Source organism: Phyllobates terribilis, unplaced genomic scaffold (assembly GCF_046119375.1).
Source record: "Phyllobates terribilis strain yellow unplaced genomic scaffold, ASM4611937v1 Scaffold_11__3_contigs__length_659146591, whole genome shotgun sequence".
NCBI classification, from domain to species: Eukaryota; Metazoa; Chordata; class Amphibia; order Anura; family Dendrobatidae; genus Phyllobates; species Phyllobates terribilis.
This window is the reverse complement of record NW_027362771.1, coordinates 32,755,832-32,783,475: the sequence shown is the minus strand read 5'-3', so window position 1 is coordinate 32,783,475 and position 27,644 is coordinate 32,755,832. Positions and strand designations below refer to the sequence as shown.

Sequence of the window (27,644 nt, the reverse complement as noted above, 5' to 3'; positions counted from 1 at the left end):
GAAACGAGAATGCACAATTTCAGGAAACTGATCTTTACTTGTATCTATGTATGTTTTACATGCTAAGCACTTTTATGATGACCAGCTTCCCACTTGTCTTATTGGGATTACTTTAAAGGGAACGGGTCATGATGTAAAATGGTATCTGATCTGCAGACAGGATGTTATAGAGCTGATCAGATTTATATTTGCTTTTGTGGGAAAAGTTTTGGTGGTAAAAGTTTCGGTGTAACTTGCATTTTATTCAGTGAAATCCTTGTTGGTATGCTGTGTCCAGTAGGCCTTCCTACTCAGTGATTGACAGTCTTCCTTGTAAGACTGCATGCAGAAGGAAGGTAGCAGTGATACCGGTTTCAGGCAGATGCGGAGGAGCTCCACATTTACTGGCTAAAAACATAAGGCCGATCTTAAAGCCTCTGTGTCTCCAATGATAACTATATTTACATTGACGTTTTTTCAGAGGGATTGTCTAGGATGATTAAGGCCCCATTTTGCCCCCGACTTGTCAACCACTAATTTGTGAGAAGCACTCTCATCAAAGTTTTTATCCTCTTACTATATTGCAGTCATCATATTATATCGCACTATGTACTTACAATTGCTCATTTTGCCTTTCTACCCAGCTAATTCTTCTGATTTCCTTTAGGGCTATGACATCACGTGAATAAAAACTGACTTGCTGAATCCTTCTAAGCCAGGGATGTGAAACTCAAATACACAGAGGGACAAAATTAAAAGCTTGGACAAAGTCAAGGGCCAGCCTTGATATTTATTTAAAAAAAATCTACAATTGAGGAAGTTTTTAATCGTCGTCAAATATAACGATAAACTTTTTCATGTGGAAACAAACTTAAAGGGGTTGCCCCACGAACAAAGTACTTTTTAATTAATAGATCTTAGAATAAAATATTGGAATAATATAATATGTTATGTAAGAGCAGTAAAAAACATATGGCCCAATGGCCTAATTTAAATATGTAATAACAAAGGATAAAAAAAGCTTGAATAATAAAGTATGATGCCAATAATGGTGTCCCCAAACACAGTATGATACCCCCACAGTGAATTCCTCCACAGGCACGGTATAAAGACCCTACTTTACCCCCCTCAATCCCAATATGATTCTCCAACTGTAATCCCCAAACAGCCCTCCATACAGTATAATGGCCATAAAAAGTCCTCCATGCAGAATGAGCCCCACATAGTAATCCATGCAGTATAACGGGGTCCTGCATTGCCTTCCATGCAGTATAATGGCCACAAAAGTGCTCCATACAGTATAATGGGCGCCGCGTTAAAAAATATCAATACTCACCTCTACCCGTTCCACTACTGCTCCAGTCTCTTCATGGTGTCTTCAGATCCTCTGCATATCTCGGTACAGCAGGCGCGTTGTAATGACATCATCGCACCTGCTGCGCTGAGACATCAGATGCAGAGGAAGAATGATGGGGGAGGGAGCGTCAGCTGACACTCATTCCTCCATCATTGCTTTCAACTGTATCGGCATCTAGGTTGAATCTGCCATGCCGGGTGACAGTGCGATGCCATATATACTAACCCTGTTGGCCACGGGCTAGAGTTTGACATGTGTTCTAAGCTCTATGTAGAAACAGGAAGTCTTTATTTTTTTATTATTTTTTTTTTTCTGCGTGAGTCATCCCTGCAAAACTCCCTGGCAGGGGGAGGAGCTGAGCAGCTGGGATAGGAGTTGGAAGAGGGGGGATGACTCATGCAGGTAAAAGAGACTTCCTGTTTCTGCATAGAGCAGAGAAAAGCGAAGAATGAACTGGGTAGAATGAGCAATTGTAAGTAATCAGGGCTATATAATATGCTGGCTGCAATATATTAACAGGATAAAAACTTTGATGGGAGTGTTTCTGAATTTGATTCAGCAATTGATAAGCCACATAAAGGGGCTTCTTAGAATACAGGGAAAGGTGGCTATACATACATACATGCATGCATGCATACATACATACTGTACGTACATACATACATACAAGGTGGCGGTTTAAGGGGGAGAAGGCAGCTGTCTGGTCCCCTTTTAATAATGTATGTAGTTTGTATTGCGACATCTGGTGAGTGATCCCTTAAAGATTGCCGATACGCATTAAAACTGTGGCCGCTAAGGGGCCTTAGTCCCTCATCAAAACGGCGATGGGGAATAAATGTATAGCGTTCCCCCTAGAGTTTGAAAATCTCCAGGGTTTCAGCTACCGGGGGTAGCTGAGACCCTGGAGAACACGATCAGGGCCAATTTTTCCAGTCCCGATCATGTGATCGCCGTTATTCACGTGACTAAATTTTTTTCAAGGAAATATACAAAACTTATTTTTATAGGGAACGGTTCAGTTTTGAAGTGACTTTGGGGGTCATATATATTGGAAACTCCCAAAAGTGATAGCATTTTAAAAACCGCACCCCTCAACGAATTCAAAATTGCTTTCGGGTAGTCCAGCTTTCAGGTGCTTTTCAGAATTTAATGCAAAGTGGCATTACAGGAATTAAAAAGTTAATTTTTACCACCTCCTGAACAGGCCGCTATAGCCAGCTGACTCTCTGTTATTTGGCGGTCTACGGCCAAATAGACAGCTGTTTGTAGTAACTGTTTCTGAACATGTTACCCATATCCATTCCTTCCAGCAGTCCCCCATGCCATCCATCTGCAGACTCACTTATTGTCATGAGCTCCGCACCTAAAGGTGGGGGCGCTGGCTCCACTGGGCGTCTGACATTTAAGGGCACTACCCTCTGGATCCCAGCCCACAATTCTGTGCCAGCTTCTAATCCTCTCCTTGCCTCTCTGCTGTGATCCGTCCTCTGCTCCTCCATTAGCTGTTTTTTCTAATGTATACTTGCCCGGGATCTGATAGCGATAGCTTTCAATGCAAACATACATAACATTATTATCGTTTTTAGTGCACATTAGAGATGACACATGTACCAAAATAATAGGCGCCGAGCAGCGTCAGGGTCTGGGACCCCATAATTGCAGGATGACAAAGGGAAATAATTACCCATGCTTTAGACTCTGATAAACCAATTAGTCTGCCTAGAAGTGAATTTAAGAGGCAAATAGTCATTCTCACCTAAGAAAGTATGAGTGGGGTGTGGAAGTTTTTAATCTAGCCTTCATGTGTTTTCTGCCAGGGTGTTTTCAATTATTTATTTTTTGGGGTTTGTTTTTTTTCTCCCCGTGTTCTCTCCTGCAGACATCCCCAATGGTTTGTCCTGAACGACCGAAACGCATTCTGGAATGTATAGATTTTCACCTGCTCAAGCTCTAGAAAGTCGTATGACATGGATGATCAATTATGCATGCCCAGGGGCAACAGCAGGATTTTGACGGGAGGGAGTTTTTCTAAATATACTTTTACTTAGCATTTTCATCCCTGGCAGACATGTAGTGTATGTAAGTACAGCTGATTATGTGGCCACAAGAAACTGGCCTGTGGGTGAAAATCTTGCAGTCACACTAATGGGATGCTGGAGGATGTATCTGCTCTGTTATAATGCTGTGTCTTTAGAACTTGCCCAATTTGACCCTGTGCTAAGATGTGTGTTTTGTTTTTTGTTTTTTTTATATACATTTTAAAGGGGCTTGCCACTTTATCTTTGTTAGCAGATGTTTTGGGGAAAGGAGCTTTAATGTTATTTAAGATTCTCAAAAAAAGAACAAATATATTAAAATGTACACTCTATCATGCCGTGCGGGTTAATTTTAGGTCCTGTGCAGTAATATTATTGGCTTCCTGATCACCCTGGACTTGAGGAAAACACGTTGAGGTATGGCGTGTGGACTGGTAACAATGAGCGGACATATGCTTGAGAAGAAGTCTGTTCCTTTTTGATTTATGACTTATTTACACTTTTATTATATTTGATTAAATACTTGCTAAAAAGGAAAAAATATATATAAAAATGAAATAGGTGGGCATATCTAAAGAAGAATATAATGCTGTCTGCAGGGAATGCAGGGCAACCTTTGAAAGAGCAAAAGCCAGTAATAAAGTAAGGCTTGCAAGGGAGACCAAAAGCAATAAAAAAGGATTTTGAGGGTATGTCAAAGATGCTATAGGATTTTTACAGGATGAAAAGGGTCAAGTGGTCAAAAATGATGTTGAGAAGGCTTAACTTTTAAATTCTTATTTTGCATCTGTGTTCGCTAAGAAAGCAAATGTAACATCAACCACACTATATAAGCAGAGATGGTGAGGGAACACTTGGCTAATTTAAATTAATTTAAATCTCCTGGTCCAGATGAATTACATCCTAGGGTACTGAAAGAGATAACAGAGGAAATTGCAGAACTGCTAGCCACAATCTTTGAAAATTTCTGGAGATCAGGAGAAAGGGACAACATTTGCCCATCTTCAAAAAGGGAAAGCAGATGGAGCCAGTAAATTACAGGCCAGTGAGCCTTACTTCTATACCAGGAAAGATCTTGGAACGAATTATTAAACCGCATGTATGTAAGTACTTGGATTAAAATACAGTAATTAACCAAAGCCAGCATGGGTTTGTAGCAAACAAGTCATGCCAGACTAATCTAACTTCCTCCTATAATGGAATCACTGACTGGGGGTGGATCAGGGAAATTCGGTATTCATAGTATATCTCTACTTCAGCAAAGCATTCAATAAAGTATCTCATTCTATCCTTTATTTAAAAAAATACCAAGAATGGGATTGACAAGGCTACGGTTAGGTGGATTCATAACTGGCTGTGATCGTATTCAAAGAGTGGTAATAAATGGTTTGTACAGCCAATTGGAAGAGTGTTTGAAGTAGGGTACCACAAGGCTCTGTCCTGGCCCAATGTTGTTCAACATTTTTATAAATGATCTAGATAAGGGAACTGAAGGTAAACTAATCAAATTTGCACACTGTGCAAAGCTAGGAGGGATAGTTAGCACTAGAGAAGACCGAGAAAGTATTCTGAAGGTTCTAGATAAGCTTGAACAATGGACAGCGACTAATAGAATGCTATTTAACAGGGCAAAATGCAAGATTCTACATCTGGGCAAGAAAAACTAAAATTACGTCTACAGAATGGGAGGAATAGAACTAAGCAACAGTGCATGGTGGCTCAGTGGTTAGCACCGCAGCCTTGCACCGCTGGGGTCTTGGGCTCAAATCCCACCAAGGACAACATCTGCAAGGAGTTTGTATGTTCTCCCTGTGTTTGTGTGGGTTTCCTCTAGGTTCTCCAGTTTCCTCTCACACTCCAAAGAAATGTTAATTTAGACTGGGAGCCCCAATGGGGAAAGTGATGATAATGTCTGTAAAGCGCTGTGGAATTAATGGCGCTATATAATTGTAAAGCATAATAAATACTTACAAATATAGAAGTTGTACGTTAACTGAAACTTTTACCACTCTGAACCAAAGACGTCTCCTTCCTTTTATTCATCCCTCTCACTTGCATATACAAATTCCTGTGTTTGCTTGAGTCTGGGGAATCGTTCACTTATGCAGTAAAGCGGAGCTTGCTGACCTCTGCTCAACTGTGCATGCATCTGATGCCGCTTGACTCTGATGAGTGGGCCATATTAATAGGGTGCCTTAAAAGGGCAACATGATCTACAGGGGTTTCCTCATTCAACCCAAAAATAAAGTTATATATATATATAATTTAAAATTTTTAGCTTCTATCACTATTGTAATATGCCCTTTATGTTTTTATATGATACAGTATGTGAAATATAATTTTATTTTTTTCTCTATTTATGCATGTTTTGGCTATTCTACCTTAAACACTGATATACCCCATATGGTTTATTCTATGGAATAGTTATTCGCATTATTTGACTGCATATGTTAACGCTCTCTCTATTGAACAAAGATAAAATTTTGGTTCCCTTCTTTGGTCTCTACTTTTGCATCTGGTCTCTTTAGCACTAGCCTTAGCATTAGCCTTATTTAGGGGTTTGTGGGAGACTATTTTGACTAGTTGATCTATTTAGATCCTATTTTGGGGAACTGCTGCTCAGGCATTTGCACTTTTAGAAATTTGTTCTTCTAGCAATTATGCAAGATATTATTACTATTAGTTTCTATGATTCCAGCTGATTACAAATTTGGTGATGTCTTATACCTTTGGGATATTTAAATGTAGGAATGTATGATAGATGGGTCAAACATCCATTAACCACATGCAATAGGACCTTTTTTCCTTTCCTGTACTAAACATAAAAACTCCAAAGGCAGTGCATTTTGTATTTAACATAAAATAAATCAAATTGTATACATTTGATTATATATTTGAATCGCCTTTTTTTTTTTTTTTTTCTAGGTTTTATATGTAGGGGTTTCCTCATTGTAGAGGCCTGAAAGTCCTGTATTTTGAGATCTCTGGACTACAGTTGAAATAAAATATTTTTTTTTTCTTCAGGGCGTTGTACACATATGAGGATGACACAGATATTCTTACCTTGGCATCATCAGGAGGTAAGTTATATGCTTTGTATTATAATTATATGTATATAGATATAGTGTTGAGAAGGTCCTGCTCAACACATTACAAAACTGATTGATGTTAATCCATTTATTTTGCTTTTTGTTTGACTTATTTTTTTCCAATGTATATGATCTCTAGCTTTTAAGAAACATGGATAATATGTGGATCCTCTGGGATGAATTGCCAATGAAAACAGTGATTAATCAATGCATGTTGCCTTATATTAAAGACCCACTCCAGCGTTCTTATTTATTGCACCGCTGGATTGGTGCTTAAAAGGAAGTTGCCTGTTCCGATACTCTCCTTCCGCTGCCTTCATCGTTTTCCAGCGTCGTTCCCATCGGTCTCCAGTGAAAAGGCCAGGCAGCTCCAGTGTTTCATGGAACGGCGTAGAGGTCTCTTTTCAATACAAGTCTGAGAGCCTTGTTCTCATAGACTTGCACTGAGAGCTGGTGACGTAGCTTCTGACTTCCAGATGTACTCACAAGATGGTGTCGCAGGGCCGGAGCGATGCCGAAAAACATTGAAGACGCTGGAGGGTGAGTATATGGCAGAGGGCTAACATTTAAAATGCCACTCCAGCACTGAATAAAAAAAAACCCAGCTGGAGTGGTGCTTTAAGAAGACACAAGCCTTCGCTATACTTGAGGATGTTGAGATTTAGAAGTGTTTGAAGGTTATTTTCAAGCAAACAGTTGATTTTCAATATATTAAACTATAGAACATCATATATTCAGAAGCTGACTCTACCAAAATGTTTTTTAAAGGTGTTCTCTTTGAATAGAAAAACATCCACATCTTTTTACAAATTGAGGAGGTGGCGCTTCCTACTCAGTAGACACCAGTACTAACAGTTAGGACTTGTTTCTGTTAGTGTAACTAGATAGCGTCCATTTTATTGTAATATACTGATTAGCTCCCAAGTAAAAGCAAGTGTGATTTGCTAATTGAATGTATTTCGGAATATCTTCATAATGACACTTTTTTATTTTTTTCTATTCCTGGAGAACCCCCTTCAAATGACCTAAATTTTACTGTAAATAATATTACAATGCATCCATATAACACGCTACCTCTTAAAACATAGTCCTTGACTATAATATACAAGTGCTTCTCACAAAATTAGAATATCATCAAAAAGTTAATTTATTTCAGTTCTTCAAAAAGTGAAACTCCTATATTTTATATAGTCATTACAAACAGTGATCTATTTCAAGTGTTTATTTCTGTTAATGTTAATGATTATGGATTACAGCCAATGAAAACCCAAAAGTCATTATCTCATTAAATTAGAATAATTAGCAAAAATCACCTGCAAAGGCTTCTTAAGCGTTTAAAAAGGTCCCTTAGTCTGTTTCAGTAGGCTCCACAACCATGGGGAAGACTGCTGACTTGACAGATGTCCAGAAGGCAGTCATTGACACGCTCCACAAGGACGGTAAGCCACAAAAGGTCATTGTTAAAGAAGCTGGCTGTTCAGAGTGCTGTATCCAAGCATATTAATGGAAAATTTAGTGGAAGGAAAAAGTGTGGTAGAAAAAGGTGCACAAGCAATCGGGATAACCTCAGCCTTGAATGGATTTTTAAGAAAAGGCCATTCAAAAATTTGGGGGAGATTCACAAGGAGTGGACTGCTACTGGAGTCATTGCTTCAAGAACCACCACACACAGATATATCCAGGACATGAGCTACAAGTGTCACATTCCTTGTGTCAAGTCACTCATGACCAATAGACAACGCCAGAAGCATCTTACCTGGGCCAAGAAGAAAGACCTGGACTTGTTGCTTAGTGGTCTAAGGTGTTTTTTTTTTTAAGATGAAAGCAAATTTTACATTTCATTTGGAAATGAAGGTCCCAGAGTCTGGAGGAAGAGTGGAGAGGACACAATCCAAGCTGCTTGAGGTCTAGTGTGAAGTTTCCACAATCAGTGATGATTTGGGGAGCCATGTCATCTGCTGGTGTAGGTCCACTGTGTTTTATCAAGACCAAAGTCAGCGCAGCCGTCTACCAGGAAATTTTAGAGCACTTCATGCTTCCCTCTGCCGACAAGCTTTTTAGAGATGGAAATTTCATTCTCCAGCAGGACTTGGCCCCTGTCCACACTACCAAAAGTACCAATACCTGGTTTACAAACAACAGTATTACTGTGCTTGATTTGGCCAGAAAACTCACCTGACCTTAACCTCATAGAGAATCAAGAGGAAGATGAGACATCAGACCCAGCAATGCTGAAGGCTGCTATCCAAGCAACCTGGGCTTCCATAACACCTCAGCAGTGCCACAGGCTGATCGCCTCCATGCCACGCCGCATTGATGCAGTAATTGATGCAAAAGGAGCCCCGACCAAGTATTGAGTGCATTTACTGAACATACATTTCAGTAGGATAACATTTTGGATTTTAAAAACATTTTTTAAGCTGTTGGTATAAAGTATTCTAATTTACTGAGATAATGACTTTTGTGTTTTCATTGGCTGTAAACCATAATCATCAACTTTAACAGAAATAAACACTTGAAATAGATCACTGTTTATAATGACTCTATATAATGAGTTTCACTTCTTGTATTGAAGAACTGAAATAAATTACATTTTTGATGATATTCTAATTTTGTGAGATGCACCTGTATTTTCTGCTATGAAAGCTACCAGTGAAGGAGAGCGGTTACTTCAGTGCCTACATAGAGTTCTTCGTTTATCTCTAGAGTGTTTGCTTGTTACAGAGATCACTTTTTTCATTTCGATATATTATTTTTTAATAGAATTTTTCTACTTTTAGGTGGTGGATTACCTGACCTCGCTAGCCACTTTGAGAACCAGAAAGTGATGTATGGCTTCTGCAGTGTGAAGGAGCCTCATGCCATGCTAGCTCGATATGTCCTCATCAACTGGGTGAGGAGATTGCCTCTTATTACTTGAGCTGAGAACAAGTCCTTTCACGTGTGTTTCGTGTTCTGCAGGATCCCTAATAATACAGATGGATCCAGGCATAAGTATTAACCCCTTTACCGCCGAGGGTGGTTTGCACGTTAATGACCGGGCCAATTTTTACAAACCTGACCACTGTCACCTTATGAGGTAATACCTCTGGAACGCTTCAACGGATCCCGCTGATTCTGAGATTGTTTTTTCGTGACATATTGTACTTCATGATTGTGGTAAAATTTCTTCGATATCACTTGCATTTATTTGTGAAAAAATCGTAAATTTGGCGAAAATTTCGCAATTGTTATGCCGCTATATCACACAAATAGTTAATAAATAACATTTCCCACATGTCTACTTTACATCAACACAATTTTGGAACCAAATTTTTTTTTTTTTTAATTAGGGAGCTATAAAGGTTAAAAGTTGACCAGCGATTTCTCATTTTTACAACAAAATTTGCAAAACCATTTTTTTTAGTGACCACATCACATTTGAAGTGACTTTGAGGGGCCTTTATGACAGAAAATACCCAAAAGTGACACCATTCTAAAAACTGCAACCCTCAAGGTGCTGAAAACCACATTCAAGAAGTTTATTAACTCTTCACGTACTTCACAGGAATATTTGGAATGGGGAAGAAAAAAAAAACATTTAATTTTTTCACAAAAATATTACTTTAGACCCCAATTTTTTAATTTTTGCAGGGGTAACAGGAAAAAATGGACCCCAAAATTTGTTGTGCAATTTCCCCTGAACATGCAGATACCCCATACGTGGGGAAAAAACACTATTTGGGCGCACAGCAGGGCTCAGAAGGGAAGGAGCGCCATTTGACTTTTTGAATGTAAAATTTGCTTGAATAATTAGCGGACGCCATGTTGCGTTTAGAGAGCCCCTGATGTGCCTAAACAGTGGAAACCCCCCATAAGTAATATCATTTTGGAAACTAGACCCCTCAGGGAACTTATCTAGATGTGTGGTGAGCACCTTGAAGCCCCAGGTGCTTCACAGAAGTTTATAACATTGAGCCGTGAAAATAAAATGTTCACATTTTTCACACAAAAATGTTTTTCAGCCCCCAGTTTTGCATTTTCATAAGGGTAACGGGAGAAATTGCACCATGCAACTTGTTGTGCAATCTCTCCTGAGTAAGCCGATACCCCATATGTGGGGGAAAGCCACTGTTTGGGTGCACGGCCGGGTTCGGAAGCGAAGGAGCGCCATTTGACTTTTTGAATGTAAAATTTGCTTGAATAATTAGTGGATGTGCCCCTGATGTGCCTAAACAGTGGAAACCCCCCACAAGTGACACCATTTTGGAAACTAGACCCCTCAGGGAACTTATCTAGATGTGTGATGAGCACCCTTAAACCCCAGGTGCTTCACAGAAGTTTAGTACTTGAAGCCGTGAAAATAAAAAAAAATCTTAACTTTTTCCACAAAAATGATCTTTTAGCCCCAAATTTTTTAGCTGCACAAGGGTAACAGGAGAAAATGGAACCTAAAAACTGTTGTGCAATTTTTCCTGAGTACGCGAATACCCCATATGTGGGGAAAATACACTGTTTGGGCGCACGTCAGGGTTCAGAAGGGAAGGAGCATTGTGTGACGTTTTGAACGCAAAATTGTCTGGAATCAAGAGCAGGCGCCATGTCGCATTTTGGGAGCCCCTGATATGCCTAAATAGTGGAAACCCCCCTCAATTGACTCCATTTTGGAAACTAGACCCCTCAAGGATTTTATCAAGGGTTATAGTGTACATTTTGAACCCAGAGGTACAACAGAATTTGATAACATTAGGTCTTCATATTGAATAAGTTGTCATTAGTCTTGAGCGCAAGTGCTCGCTACTTGAGTTTGCATCGGGTACTGGGGTATGCACGATGTATCACGGGTGCTCAAGTGAAATGCTTAAGTCTCCGCCCTGCATCTTTCACGGTTGTTAGACACCCTAAAAAAAACATGCGGGGATTGCTCGTGCGTGGCAGGCGATCCTAGCCACGTTTTTTTTTGGCCGCGAAGCATATGGGGCAGAGACTCAAACATGTCACTCAGACACCCACGATACTCGGTGCATATCCGAGCACCCGATGCAAACTCAAGTAGCGAGCACTTGCGCTCAACACTGGTCGCCATATCGTCGTCATATTTTTTTTTTTTTTTCTTTACTTTTGAAAAAAAAAACAATCCTAATGCAACCCCAACCCTAACCCTAGCACAACCCTAACCCTAGAGTTTATTTTTTTACACCGTTCCTCTTGTGGTATAAGTGATTAGACCGCTTTATTCTTTGGGTCGGTGCGATTACAGCGATACTAGAATCATATCGGGTTTTTATGATTGACAGCTGTCACACACTAAAAGATGCTTTTTTTGCAAAGACTAATTTTTGCTTCGCCATATTTTGAGAGCTATCATTTTTCCATATTTTGGCCGACAGAGTCATGTGACGGCTTGTGTTTTGCTGGACAAGTTGACGTTTTTATTGGTACCATTTTCGGGCATGTGACATTTTTTGATCGCTTTCTATTCCGAGTTTTGGGAGGCAGAATAAACAAAAAACAGAAATTCTGGAATTGTTTTTATGGAGGGTTTTTTATGCCGTTCCGCGTGTGGTAAAGTTGATAAGGCAGCTTTATTTTTCGGGTCGGTACGTTTACAGCGGTACCGCATTTCTATTGTTTTTTTATGTTTTGAAGCTTTTACACAAAAACTGTTCTAGAGAAAATAATTTTTTTGTATCTCTTTATTCTGAGAGCTATAACTTTTTTTTATTTTTCGGATGATGGAGCTGTATGGCGGCTTGTTTTTTGTGGGACAAGATGACGTTTTCAGCAGTACCATTTTTATTTACATTTGTCTTTTTGATCGCGTGGTGTTCCATTTTTTGTTTGGCGGTATGATGATAAAGCATTGTTTTTTTGCTTCTTTTTTTATTTTTTATTTTTTTTCAGTGTTCACTAAAGGGGTTAACTAGTGGGACAGTTTTATAGGTCAGGTCGTTCCGGATGCGGCGATACCAAATATGTGTACTTTTTTTATTGTTTTTTTTTTTTTTTTTCATCATGACAACATCCGGAAGCAGCCGCAGACATCGCTGGACGCTGGCAGGAGAGGTGAGTATAGCGATCACCTCCCCCCTTGCCACCGCAATGCTGCAATCTACTTCGATTGCAGCATTGCTGGGGTTAATATGCAGGGAGCGGTTCGGGAATGCTCCCTGCACATAGCACCGGGTGTCAGCTGTGAAAATCAGCTGATACCCGGCGGCGATCGCACCGCTTGTGTACGTATATCCCAATAGTACGTAGCTGGTCCATAAGTCCCAGGGTGCAGCTACGTATTATTACTGACCTAGTTGGAAAGGGAACAAAGGGGTGGTCTGAAGTCCAAAGTAATTTTTCTCCTAAATCCCTATCTATTTGGTGCCATAATCTAAACTATTTTCTAATATACTTGAATTAAAAAGTCCCTCCCATTCCCTAACTAACTTTCTATTTTTTATGTTTTGATGATGCATTGTTTGAGAATCCCAGTACATGCTGCGATACTCAGTCGAAGAGTCACTGACGCTTGCTTCAGGGGTTGGGCTATGCCCAGCGGTATGTGCGATGTGCATAATGACAGCGTGCTCGGTTGCTGGCTCAGATCAGCAGTAACAAGCCGCCACCAGAGTGCAATGTTAGTGTGTGTTCTGAGACTACCCGGCGTACAGAGACTAGCGCTGCCCCTGCAAGTGACATCACTGGTCTCTGCACACCAGGTATTCTGACAACGCGCTCTGTTGGTAACTTGTTATTGCTGATCTGAGCCGGTAAGAGATAGCGCTGACATTGTGCACGTTGCGCTGAGACTAGCCAAGCCCCTGAAACCAGCCTCACTGATGATGCTTCGTTTCAGGGAGGGGCAGGGATTGTGGTAGTGACTGCAGCCTCTGCCCCCTAATGACACTTCGTTTGAGTATCACATTCTCAAAAATGCACCATCAGAAAGGAAGTGGAAAAAAAATAGAAAATCAGTTAATGTAGTTAGGGATTTGTATTTTTTTTTTTTTAACTGTAATTTTTATTGAATTCTAAAATAGAATAATACCACACAATAATACAAATAACACGTTACATTGTAGTCTGACAATTGAATGGAAAACCAACATTCCTATAGCTAGGAAGACCTTCTTTATCCTATGACTGGTTGACAATGAAGTAATAAGTTCGAGAAGATGACAGCAAGTATGTAATTTTTAGTTCAAGTATATTAGAAAAATTGCACTAAATGGATAGGGATTGTGGAGGAAAATTACACCGGACTTCAAACCACCCCTTTAAAACTGTCAAATATGGCAGCTGTGTGGCAGGTATTGCTTTTGTCTGTTTTCCTTCTGTACACTTGTTTGTTTTTGTTTTTTTCCTTTGCCATATACTTATATTTTTGAAGGAGTATTCCCAACATATAATTTTTTTCTCTGAATTGAAGTCTATGGGAATTATGGATAGGACTGCGTTCTGCTTTTCTAGCTCTGTCTGTAACTTAAATGCACTTAAAAAGGAACTGTACTTTCAGCAAACTTTGCATAAATCAATAGTGCAGGCTATTATATGAAAAATTGGAGTGTATCTTATCAGAGAAATCGGCTTCCTTCGCCACTTATCAGACACTTCTTCCTTTCACCCTGCTTTCTGAACTCCCCATCCACTGTTAAAAAGTAGCTTAAAGGGGTATGCCCATCTCCAAGATCCTATCCCAATATTAGCTAATATCTCCAATTAGGAATGTAATGTAGTTTTTCTGATTCGCGATGTCTCCTCATTCTTAGGCATTGCAGGACCTTGGATATCCATGGTTACGACCACTAGCAACTAGCTAACTGTCGCTATATCAGTGGCCGTAACCATGGATACCTAAGGACCTGCAATGCCTGCACATGAGTAAATAGACATAGCGAATCAGAAAAACTATACTACATTCTTAATTGGAGGTATTGGCTAATATTCTTATTATTACACCTACTACATATTGGGATAGGATCTTGGAGATGGAAGTACCCCTTTAAGTCCCTATAACGCAGAGGAGACGACTGCAGGGGTCATGGCACACAGCCCCAATATCCTCTATGGGGATGGGAGCAGCAGGAAAGGAGACACAGACATCATGCAAAGCTCTGTAACAAGAGCTTTACCTCATATCAGAGCTGATTCAGATCAACACAGCTGAGCTCTGCTGTATAATGACCTCCTGGTCATTACAGCTTTTGTCTCTGAGCTAAAGTGATTGACGAGCAGGCATTCCCCTCTCTATGCTGTGCTATCTATGAGAGAAATCACTACAGCTAATCTCCTACCCCAGATTACAAATTACAGATAGAGCATGCAGAGGAGAAAACTCGTAAGAAAGCAGGATGTAAATCACGTAATGACCAGAAATGTTATCTCTCATGTACATACACAGGACAGCTTATTCTGAAAAGTTACTTGAAAGCACAGTTGCCCTTTGAAAGAGTAACAATTTTTATTATGTAAATCAATAGTAAACATGAAAATAAAAAACTTTGTAATACATTTTATCATATACAGTTATATGAAAAAGTTTGGGCACCCCTATTAATCTTAAGCTTATTGTTTTGTAAAAATTGGTGTTTTTCCAACAGCTATTTCAGTTTGATATATGTAATAACTGTTGGACACAGTAATGTTTCTGCCTTGAAATGAGGTTTATTGTACTAACAGAAAATGTGCAATCTGCATTCAAACAAAATTTGACAGGTGCATAAGTATGGGCACCCTTATCATTTTCTTGTTTTAAATACTCCTACCTACTTTTTACTGACTTACAAAAGCACTTTTTTTGGTTTTGTAACCTCATTGAGCTTTGAACTTCATAGCCAGGTATATGCAATCATGCCTTTTTCATATAACTGTAAATCCGATTATTTCTTTGCCAGGACTGAATATTCATTTTCAAAATGAATTGTTACGCTACTGAGATAAGATTCTATGTAGTCGGGAGGGAGGTGTAGTAAAAGCTCTGGTTCTAGCTCCCACCTCCCCTCTAAATAGGAAATGACAGTTTTCTACTGATAAGATTCTGTCTTCATTGAATAGAGATTTTACCCCTGAACTGAGGATTTTCAGAACAATCAGTCCTGGCGGAGAAAGAAACGGATTTCTCTGATTTAAGATATATTACAGTTTCTTATTATTGATTTATGAAATAAAGTACCCTTCAATTTAATTTTTAACTTTTAAGAACCACTTAAGATCCTATCCCAATGAGAATTCCATAATTCTATGTAATTGAAACGCTAGTAAGAACAGAGACCTATGCAAATAGATATTTCCAAACACAGGAATTAATGTCGCCTTAAATCCAGTGTATATACTGTATTATTCTTTTTTTATAAATATATATATTTTTTTACAATGTCCCACATACCATCTCAAAATTTTAATCTAGCAGATGAGGAGTTTTGCATGCACAAGAAGTGTTCCCATCAGATTTCCTCTGGTCGGAGCCAATCACACTTACTAACTTATTATTATTATAGGCGACATTTATACTATTATGGTTTTGTTAAAAAAAAAAATTGTCTGTAGTTGGCTTTACTAGTACTTTCTCCTTTGGGTACAACACCCATGAATATATTCTGTGTACCTTGTGGTCCTGGCTATTGCAGATGTCACTGTTTTATTATGACTTTTGTCACAGATGCATTTAAATTTGCTATGAATGTTGTATCGGTCCGAGCACCATGGATGCCTTGCTTACCCATGCCTATCACTTTTAGGTTGGTGAAGATGTTCCTGATGCCAGGAAGTGTGCCTGCGCTAGTCATGTAGCGCAGGTGGCAGACTTTTTCCAGGTGAGGGTTATAATACACGTACAGCATTGTTGTAATTTAATGGCCTATTGTTCAGTTGCAGTTGTCTAATTTATCTTGTATTATTGCACTGTACCCCCAGTGATCCACCTTATTCTTAATTCTAGTTTACAAACTTGAATGAGTCATCTGGTTCATTCCATTCACTCGCAGGCTGCTACCCTTCATTCCTTCCAACATAGGGCAAAATAGCAGGAGGCTTAAACTACTTCAGCCCTCTACTTAATGAGAGCAATAGCTAAAAACCTACGAAAAACATATGGTATGTATAGTGTGGGTACCAAAAGTAAAAAAAAAAATTAACATAACGCATATATAAATGTAGAGAATTGATACTTTATTCAAATCGACAGGTGATTACAGACATATATATTCCAATGTTTCGACCATTTGGTCTTTATCGAGGGTATCTGTAAATGATGGTGACGGACATAGTTGCACTGTGGGGTGGGGAATTTATGTCTGTAATCGCCTATCGGCTTGAATAAAGTATAAATTCTCTACATTTCTGAACGTTTCCGACATTCATTGTTCAGTGCCGATGTAAACCCTCAATATATACAAAAGATCACATCATTCTTCTGAGCACAAATTATTACTGCGCAGTAGTGTGAGCCTACAAGCTAGACCACTCGTATATAAATATATTTTTAATGAAAATGTATATCATAAAATAAATGAATGGGGTGCTACAAAAGACATGAAAATTACATCAGATATGAGGCAGGCCAACAGCATGATAATGTGGTAAACGCTACATAGAGAAATACTATATATGTAAGAAAGGGTATGACCAAGGCATATGTATAGTGTAGAAAATGTACAATAAAGTAAAACCTACATGAAATGAAGTGTAGGAAAGAGCCGATGGTCTAAATAGACCGATGAAAAATAGTGATGTGCATAAAGGTATATCACAAACCTAGCTGGACCAATCAAAAAGAGGAGCCCCTGCTCCAACGACGTTTCACCCAAGCTTTCCCAAGGAGCGGGAGAGCAATAACTAGATGGATACAGCTGAAGCACTGGATGTATTACAGAAATTAGGAATTACATGCTGTTTGTGTGTCCTGTGGTGTACACCGTTTAAGGGAAGGGAAATGTGCTTGTAGACAGAGCGACCACGACCTGGCTGCCGCTGTATGCTTCACATAGACCAGTGTTTTTCATCTGTCCTCCACACCCACCAACGAATCATGTTTTCAGTATTTCCTTAGTATTGCCCAGATGATAACGCCATCACTTGTGCAATGTGAATGGAAATCCTGAAAACATGATCTGTTGGTGGGTCTTGAGGACATGAGATGAGAAACACTGCCATAGACTGTACATGTGGAGCTTTAAAGGGAACTGGTCACCAGTTTTTCTTCACATAAAGTAAGTCCAGCACCTATAAGCCCTCATATACAGCATTCTAGAATGCAGTATATATGTCCCCAAATTCACTCTGCAAGGCAAAAAAATGGCTTTTATTATACTCACCTACACCGCAGTCCAATCTGATGGACACCTCTGGTCTTGGTCCGGTGCCTCCTCTCTTCTTGCGATCGTCGTCCTCCTTCCCTGCTTCGTGTGGCTGATACATTTTCCACACAGTGTTTCGCATCAAGCTCCTGCACAGGTGCACCTCTGCCCTGCCGACTGCAGGGCAAAGTATTGTAGTGCACCGGCGTTCTGGCCTTTCCCCGCACATGCGCATTACAGTACTTTGCTCTGCCCTTGGCAAGGCAGAGAAGTGCGCCTGCAGGATCACGATGAAGGAAACTGTGTGGATGACGTAGGACGTGTCATCCACTAGAAACAGAAGGACGACGGCGATTGCAAGAAGAGGTGTCAGATCAAGACCAGAGACGTCCATAGGACCGGACCGCGCTGCAGGGGAGTATACTAAAAGCGACTTTTTTTTGCCTTGTAGAGCAGATTGGAGACAGATGTACAGTATTCTAGAATTCTGTAACAGTGGACCTACAGGTGCTGGCCTTACTTTATATAAAGAAATCCTGGTGACTGTTTCCCTTAAAAGTAATCTGTTGCCGCCAGGTTTTTGCTAACCTATCTGATACACTGTTGGAATCGTGGTCTTTGCCCCTCCATTATGCTGCTCACTTACTTTGATGGTTGCTGAAGATTTGATTAAAAAGTTCTACCTGCTACAAATCTACCAGCTCTGAATGTTGAGCTCTGTATAACCCTGGCCTTACCACTGATTGGCAGTTTTCTGCCTATGCACAGGATACACAGAAAGCTACCAATCGGTGGTGAAGTCTGGGTTACACAGAGCTCATGAATATGAAGGTAGTAGGTTTCCTAGTCCTCATGTGAAAATCTCCTCTTGATAGAATGGTGATTTTATCAAAACTAGAGCTTGCAGCCCAGTAAGTGGGACATGGAATTGGGGGCTCTGTTCTCTACAACAAGCTGCTCTCAGATGGTGGCAGAATCCTGCTGACAGATTCCCTTTAAGCACTGGGAGTTATTTTATTTCTTTTCTATGGGACGTACATCTTCAGTGTGACAGGAGACTGGCCGATGGTAGTAAATCTCTATCTTATGACTCTCATCCTTCCTGATGTTAATGGAATAGACAGCTGTGTATAAATGTCTCTGATCCTTATTATAAATTTATAGGAAGGGAGAATAGATTCTGTACTCAGTTGAAGTCCCATATGTAAAATCTAGGTCATGGTCATCAAAGGCTATTTTAATGAAGTGTCCTCCTACCGATTAAAACAATTTTATGCCAGTTTTTGTTTTTTTTCTATATTCAAATGTGATTTTATACTTTTTTTTTTTTTCCGTATTGTTTTTTGTTTCTTTACTTTTAAATGAGAAAATCGAAGGAAATTGAAGGAAATTGAAAACAAGTTAAAGAAGTACAAAATAGCCTATGGTACATATTCAGTGTGGACTTTTACAAAGCATGGCTTGAAGTGGAAGGCCTGCCCTGCACTACAGTTATTTCAGTTCTCTTTAATTGTCTTCAACACGATTGAGTGTATTCTGGGGAGAATAGTAGGGCAGGGCGTAGTGTGCATTTGTATATTTTGTTGTCTTCACTCAGATTACCACTATGTATTAACTCTGTGTGTGCATGTATTTTATTGTATGCAGCTTGTGTTCTCTGTCGGATCCATCACTTAAGCCTAAGATTCACAGTAGATGACTGTTGGCTGATTTTCGGCAGACCGCTCGCTCTCCTGACTCCCCCATACAAAAGAATTCTTGGCTTAGCCGAGCGCTCTTGTCTGGTGTGAGAGAGTTGCTGCCAGACTCGTCTGGCAGCGACTTATCTCTCGGAGAACAAAAGGATCATCCAACGGAAATCTGACCTTTTTGATCCTCCTCTTATCCATCATCTGTCTGAGGACAGTCAGGAGGCCCCATACACATTTGACGGCGGGATTGGCTGATGTTCATGTGGGCCTTTAAAGTGTTAAGTTATGGTGTGGTCTTCCCTATCAACCTTTTATGGCTTGGAGGTTTATCACTCTTTTCATTTTACTTCTATATGTGTTTGTATTCATTATCATTTTAATTCCTTGTTATAAAGGGTGTGGATGTCATAGTGAACGCAAGCAGCGTAGATGACATAGATCCATTGGCCATAAATCAGCGTCTGTCCAATGGTTCTGGGCGGCTGGCAAGTCCAGTCCTGCAACGACTGCAAATCCGGGATGAAGGAAGTGCTGATCCCGTGGTAAGTGGACACTGTGTTGGGTATAAAACCTTAAAACTGGCAATTGCGTAAAAATTCTAAATCATGTTTACAATGGCATAATAATCTGCTTCCATTAGTCAGACATTTTATTAGATCATTCACTGGATTTTTGCTAATTTTTAGTGGTGAATGTAACACTTGCATCATCCAAGAAAGGTACGTGTGGGGCAGTGCAAGAGCACAGTATTGCTCAGGATGCAAGTATTGTAGCATGGTGAAAAAATACTAGGATATTAGGAAATACAGTATAGTTGGTTTATGTTCTAAATAGCATTTACTTATTTATTTTTCTTTAATAAAATGACTTAACATTTTATACCTGTGGGCTGCTTGTGTGATAGAAGTATTCAAGCTTGATAAACTTACATCCCCAAATTGTAGTGTGTACTGGACAAATACTTGGCAATATGCTATTCTTTACCGCAGATGCAATAGTGTTTTTTTTTATGTGGTCACGGTTTCAACAGTCCCTACTTGCAATTTAATGAATGCAGGTACTCTTCATTATGAGATTATTATTATTTATTAATATTAATTTTTTTCTTTTGTGTGTGTGCTTTACAGGGAACCAACTATCAAAAGACAGACGCAGCAGTGGAAATGAAACGTCTCAACAGGGAACAGTTCTGGGAGCAAGCAAAAGTAAACGTCCTCCTCCCTCATGTCCCACCCCATACACACATGGTCCGTTTAGAGGGGTTTTCAAATAATCAAAATTTATCACCTATACCTATTGACATGAGAACACTGCATTGGCTCTCTAGACTTTGATAGTAGTGGCAGCATACACACTTCATGCAAATGAGGTACACAGAATCACATTATCTTGAAAAGTGGGGGTCCCAGCTTTGGGACAACCAATGATCTAATGTTTAATAATCATCTTTTATAGTTTTCTATAAACAAAACAAACCTTCACAAAAGTTTGACCCCTTCCAGATTTTATTCTTTTGCATGTTTATCACACTTAAATGTTTCAGATCACAAAATGAATTTAAATATTAGGCAAAGATAACACAAGTAAACGCAAAATGCAGTTTTTAAATGAAGCTCTTTATTAAGGGAAAAAGAAATCAAAACCTACAGGGCTCTGTGTTAAAAAGTGATTGCCCCCTAAACCTAATAACTGGTTGGGCCACTCTTAGCAGCAACAACTGCAATCAAGTGTTTGCTATAACTGGCAATGAGTCTTTTACAGCGCTCTGGAGAAATTTTGGCCCACTAATCTTTGCAAAATTGTTGTAATTCAGTCACATTGGAGGGTTTCCAGGCATGAACCGCCTTTTTAAGGTCATGCCACAGCATCTCCATCTGATTAAGGTCAGGACTTTGAGTAGGCGACTCCAAAGTCTTAATTTTGTTTTTCTTAAGCCATTAAGACGTGAACTTGCTGATGTGTTTGGGATCATTGTCCTGCTGCATAACCCAAGCTTCAGCTTGAGGTCACGAACAGATGGCCGGACATTCTCCTTCAGGATTTTTTGGTAGACAGCAGAATTCATGTTTACATTTACCACAGCAAGTCTTCAGGGCCTGAAGCTGCAAAACAGCCCCAGACCATCACTCTACCACCACCATATTTTACTGTTGGTATAATGTTCTTTTTCTGAAATGCTGTGTTACTTCTACTCCAGACATAATGGGACCTACATCTTCCAAAAAGTTCAACTTTTGTCTCATAAGTCCACAGAGTATTTTTCCAAAAGTCTTGGCGATCATCAAGATATTTTCTGGCAAAACTGAGACAAGCTTTTGTTTTTTGCTCAGCAGTGGTTTTGGTCTTGGAACTCTGCCATGCATGCCATTTTTGCCTTGTCTCGCTCTTAGGCCACGGCCCCACTATCAGTATTTGGTCAGTATTTTTTCTCAGGAGTGGGAGCCAAAACCAGGAGTGGGCGATAAATGCAGAATTGGTGACTTGTTTCTATTATACCTTTTCTCTGATTGTTCTTCACCTGGTTTTGACTCCCACTCTTGAGAAAAAAATACTGACCAAATACTGATAGTGGGGCAGTGGCCTTATGGTGGAGTAATGAACACTGATCTTAACTGAAGTCAGTGAGGCCTGCAGTTCCTTGGATGTTTTGGGGTATTTTGTGACCTCTTGAATGAGTCGTCGCTGGGTTCTTTGGGTTATTTTGGTCAGCCAGCCACTCCTGTGAAGGTTAACCACAGTTCCATGTTTTTGCCATTTATGGATAATGGCTCTGTGTGGTTCGCTGGAGTCCCAAAACTTTATAAACGGCTTTATAACCTTTTCCAGACTGATACATGTCTATTATTTTGTTTTTCATTTGTTCCTGATTTTCTTTGGATCGCAACATGATGTCTAGCTTTTGAGGATCTTTTGGTCTACTTCACTTTATCATACAGGTCCTATTTAAGTGATTTCTTGGTTGAGAACAGGTGTGGCAAATATTAGGCCTGTATGTGGCTAGGGAAATTGAACTCCGCTTCCCAAAGGTATGATAAACCACAGTTAATTTATGTTTTAAGGGGAATGGGGCAATCCCTTTGTCACACAGGGCCCTGTAGGTTTGTATTTCTTTTTCCCTTTATAAATATTAGACCTTTAATATATATATTAAAATTAATAAAGACCTTCATTTAAAAACTGCATTTTGTGTTTACTTGTGTTATCTTTGTCTTATATTTAAATTTGTTTCGCGATCTGAAATATTTAAATGTGACAAACATGCAAATGAATAAGAAATCAGGAAGGGAACAAACATCATTTCACACCAATGTATTTACTCATAAGAGGCACCCCTTTCCTTCCGGGTAACTGCTTTGCCATCTTTTTCATGAAAATATTGGTTACCCATTGACCAGTGATATGTTCTTGTCAGAGAGAAGAGGAGGAAAGGAAGCAGGAAGAGAGGCAGAAAGCTACGGAGGAAAGATTGCGCTTTGAGCAAGAACGCATGGAACAAGAAAGAAAAGAGCAAGAGGAACGTGAGAAACGTTACCAGGAAAGAGAACAGCAAATAGAGGAACACAGGTACCAGCCTCCTTCTAGACAAGGCATTGCACCGGTTTAAAAAAAAAAAGGTCTTAAAAAATAAAATAAACAAATGTGCCTTTTTAGACTTAAAAATATACACATGTAAGATCAGCATAATTTGCCCTCTTTTTTTCATGGCAGGAGGAAACTGCAAAATGAAGAGGAAGAAGAGGCAAAGAAAAGATTACAAAGCAACTCCATATTTGTGAGTTAATTTCAAGTACTCAGACCTTTTCTGCCCCCTATTTGTAGCCAGCAGTGCTTGATTATTGTTAATAGAACTGTCTGTTTATACCCTGCCAGATGGACCAGAGAGAGGATGACGAGGCAGCAGAACTAAAAAGGACAGAAAGTGAAGTGGAGGTGTGTGGTGTGTTTTTTTTTTTTTTTTCTCCTCTTCCACGCATGAGCCTGTATTCTAAGCCACTGTTGTATCTGGTGCAGTTAAAAATGTTACTTATCTGTTAACAAAACAAAAGGAACATACTGATCCAATACAGCAGGCAAATACTTATTCAGAGGTGAAGAACTATTTTGTCATTGTGACAAAATACCAATAAAGCTCTAGATGTCAAGCCCTTCCCCATAACTGTTCTTATAGGACCTTCGGGGGTTAAAGCGTTGCATTTTTTTCAGCCAGACTGCCCCTTCTAACACTTTATCTTCCATGATAATGGCATTTGTTATGAAGATCAGGTTTACATGGCACTATGTACCTGTTGGAAAAAAACCTTCCACTACTGACTGAGCTTTTCCTGACCGTGTTCAGTAGCGGTTTTCCCATTGTTTAGTTCAGATTCTTAACAGATTTGGCTCATTGTGCATGATAAAGTTCCATAAAATAATACAAAGGTTAAGGTTTATTCTTGTTCTTTTCTCTTCCCGCCTTTCTACAGGAAGCTGCTGCCATAATTGCCCAGCGTACAGAGAACCCCAGGGAATTTTTCAAGCAACAGGAGAAGGCTTCAGATGTTAATGTTTCTTTGTTAGCTCCTCGGACTGGTATGTGTGGGCAAAAACGGGCTAGAATAAGCATTTTCATGGCTTTCTTGCTGCAGCAAACTTTCATCACCATGTGTATGCCTATGGCTGACGTTCTTAACTGTGCCAGTGTGGCTTTAGGGTATGTCTCTAACGCCATGGCCCCACTGTCAGTATTTGGTCAGTATTTTTTCTCAGGAGTGGGAGCCAAAACCAGGAGTGGGTGATAAATGCAGAATTGGTGACTTGTTTCTATTACACCTTTTCTCTGATTGTTCCTCACCTGGTTTTGGCTCCCACTCCTGAGAAAAAATACTGACCAAATACTGAGAGTGGGACCGTGGCCTAATAGTGTTACTTTGGATTGCACATTGTAGCCAGTACATTTTGCCTTCAGGCTAGTAGAGCAAGACACACAAAGTGGCTTTTCAGCCACATGTGGCTCCCTAGCCACTGGTTGGAGACCACTGGTCTATATGCTCAAAACAAGTAATAGAGGATCAACTGAAATCAGTGACATGCTTTGCATATATAGCTCAAACATATTCTGCAGCGCTTTACAGGCATCATCATCGCTGTCCCAAATGCTGCCCACAATCTAGATTCCCTATCAGTATGTCTTTGGAATGTGGGAGGAAACTGGAGAACCTGGAGGAAACCCACGCAAGCACAGGGAGAACATACAAAATCCTTGCAGATGTTGTCATTGGTGGGATTTGAACCCAAGACCCCAGTGCTGCAAATCAACATTACTAACCATTGAGCCACCGTGCTGCCTGCTTTGTTTCTCTCTGTTTAGAGCTGTTTGCAACTCTGTTTTAGCCTGTTAGCATTACCCATCAGTGGCTCCACCACATTTTAGCTCATCTTGACCTGATGGGTCTAATTTGAAAGAGATTTTTATTTCCTTGGTGTTTGTCAGGATATTCACATTGTGAAAATAACAATTCTGTTTTTTCCTTCATTGATTGATTGTTTTTCTTCGCTTACTTGCAGCAGTTAGAAGTTCCTCAGAAGCAGGACCACCTCGTACTCCTGAGAAAGAACGTCGTAATAGCTTGGGTGACGAGTGGAACAAAGCCCTGAGTTCTGAGCAGACTGTCCAGGATGGTGCATGGGAGCCACAAGGGCTCACAGAAGATGTTTTTATGGAGACAAGAGATGAAGATGCTGGATTCCCAGCTGCTCCGCAGTTGACCGGGAGTGAAGAAGCTGTTATGGAGCTGGGAGAGGTTGACTTGATGTCAGATGCTCATCCTCCCCCAACACAAGCAGTTCCAAGTCTTCTTGATCTGTGGCAGAATGACCAGCCTCAGGAATCCACCTGGACAGATGGCAATATGATGACATCCCATGAGGACATCCAAACAGAGCAAAAACCTCTTGTGGAAACTGAGGCATGCCCCCCTGTCCCTGAGGATAACCTCCTGAACTTTGAGGAGCTGCCACAACCACCTCCTACCTTCTGTGACATGGAGGCAGAGGAGGATCCCCAAAGTATCATTCATATTGAGGGTCCTCATCAGATGACTTTGAGCTATCAGCATGCACTGCAAGAAGCTTCTTGTCATCAGCCAGAGCTTACAGACTCTCTTCTCACAAACGGGGAGACTTCCCAAAGAGAAGGAACTCAGGTGTGCCTCAAATTTTAATATGAATGTTAGAATACAATATTAGCACTTCTTTTACTTAATCAGTTTAAGTTCCCCCCTGTTAATGACCCAGGCACAGCTTTGCTTTTTTACATTTCACACAGTTCATAGCAGACTTTCAAAAGTGTCACATGGTAAATATGAACCTTGGCCCCAATTATCCAATCAGTTTGCACCAGGTTCTGTCGTAAAACTGTTTGAAATGTGTCAAAATTAGTTTGGAAAAATTTTTGCAACTACCAAGTGGGTGGAGCTTTCTAGGGATGGGACATGGTCAAGCACAACTGACAAATTCATCATTTACACCTCTAAAATGGCACAAATTACGACAACAGTCAAAGGCTGCTCTTAAAGGACTGGAATTAGTAACTGGAGTACGTCTCTTGCGCTGACACACGGTAGTTGCAAAATGCAACAAATTAAGAGGCATTGCCTCTTAATGAATTTGGCATATCTTATTACTATCTCCTTTCTTCAAAACTGGCGTGCTAAATGCAAGTCTTGTTGAATCTGGGCCCAAGTGTTTGACTTCGTCATGATGTGCCCAAGAGGACCTTTCACCAAATTTTTTCCCGATAAACTCGACACAACATGTAATAGTGGCTGCAAAGTAGAAAAAAACTTTTTTTTATTTCACCCCTCCATTGTAGAGATATTGGCAATCAAAGTGGACTTGGACTTTAAAAAAAAAAGTAAAGTCCAAGTCCACTTTGATTGCGAATATCTCTACAATGGAGAGGTAAAAAAAAAAGTAAACTCATTAGGTACCAAATACTTTAAATGCTAATATCTCCAACGGAGAGGCGAAAAAATCCTTTTTTTTTCTTCTTCATTCCACTCTGCATCCTCTATTACATGCTGTATCCAGCTCAACATGACAAATTTGGTGACAGATCTTCTTCATAACCATATGAAGGCAGACCACATCTGAAAAGGTGAACACTGTTAGGATGGAGTACACAGTGTCCAAAGTGTCTCAGTTTGCCTCATAATAGTCAATGGCTCCATCGAGGCCCTGTTGGGGTTTACAAATGAATTCTTTTTGGGAATTTCAATTGAACCCCTGACAGTGATCAGCAGAGAGCACTGTATATGTTGGAATCTAGCCTTAGCTGTATGACTGAGCAATTTTGGTTATTCTTTTGGCTTGTTTTTTTTCTTTCAGGATATTCAGGTAAGGCTTATTACCTTATCTTATCAACTCTTTATGCCGTTCAATTAATAAGCATTTGCCATTTTTCTTTTTGTTACAGATAAACTACCCTTTCGTGTCTGGCAGTAGCTTATGTCTGTGGTGTCAATGGGAAGACAAATACACTTAGGTCTAAATTCATCAAGGCGACGAGTTTTTCTCACCGGTCTTGATGAGTGTGTGGTGGAGTCAGGTGCTTATGATTCATGAAGAGATGCACGCCTCTCCATGAATCTGGAGGGTCTGATGAATGGTGTTCACCTTCTTGCGCCATGCCAGAAATCTTACTCCAGTCAGGTACTGGAGTAAGATTTCTGGTGTGTGGAATTGGACAAGCTGTGGCATCATGAATGAGACTGGATGTGGCATCACGACCCAGCTCCGCCAATTTTGGTGAAGCTGGGGGAAACTGGTATGAAGACTACAAAGGCCACAAAGTTTTGCCGTAACTGAGCTATGCCCAAAAAAAATAGTCTGTTTTACCTATGAACCGGCGATCAGCTATTTGTTTGCTGATCAGCAGTCATTTAATAACCTGTTTACACAGGCTAACCACACTTTAGATGAGCACTGAACGACCTGTAATAGATCATTCAGTGCACATAGCCTACCATTGTTCTAGCTGCCGAGAACCATTCATTTTGTGCAAAAGATTTTCACCCGACAAATGAGCGTCTTGCGCATTCATTGGAGCCTGTTTAGCCTGCACGATAGAGCATTGCTATCACAATAATTGGGCGGTGGAAATGGACCTTTAGGCAGTCCCAGCATGCTAGTGTATAGGGGTTGGGGAAGAGGTGTCTGTAGGTATATCCTAAAAAAATATAAAATGT

The 27,644-nt window shown here is 40.0% G+C and overlaps 1 protein-coding gene across 2 annotated transcripts in view; it reads left to right on the top strand.

Annotated features, from left to right (window-relative positions):
* DBN1 (drebrin 1) overlaps window positions 1–27,644 on the top strand; it is a 101,791-nt gene that overhangs the window by 68,119 nt on the left and 6,028 nt on the right. Inside the window, exons 2-11 of one of the 2 annotated variants that reach the window (XM_073651178.1) lie at window positions 6,397–6,452; window positions 9,242–9,354; window positions 16,172–16,246; window positions 19,815–19,961; window positions 20,547–20,624; window positions 22,832–22,983; window positions 23,128–23,191; window positions 23,290–23,349; window positions 23,883–23,988; window positions 24,964–25,601. In XM_073651178.1, the coding sequence (XP_073507279.1) occupies window positions 6,397–6,452; window positions 9,242–9,354; window positions 16,172–16,246; window positions 19,815–19,961; window positions 20,547–20,624; window positions 22,832–22,983; window positions 23,128–23,191; window positions 23,290–23,349; window positions 23,883–23,988; window positions 24,964–25,601 (1,489 nt within the window). Of the gene's footprint in view, window positions 1–6,396; window positions 6,453–9,241; window positions 9,355–16,171; window positions 16,247–19,814; window positions 19,962–20,546; window positions 20,625–22,831; window positions 22,984–23,127; window positions 23,192–23,265; window positions 23,350–23,882; window positions 23,989–24,963; window positions 25,602–27,644 lie in introns of both variants that reach the window. The other variant, XM_073651177.1, reaches the window with a different exon arrangement.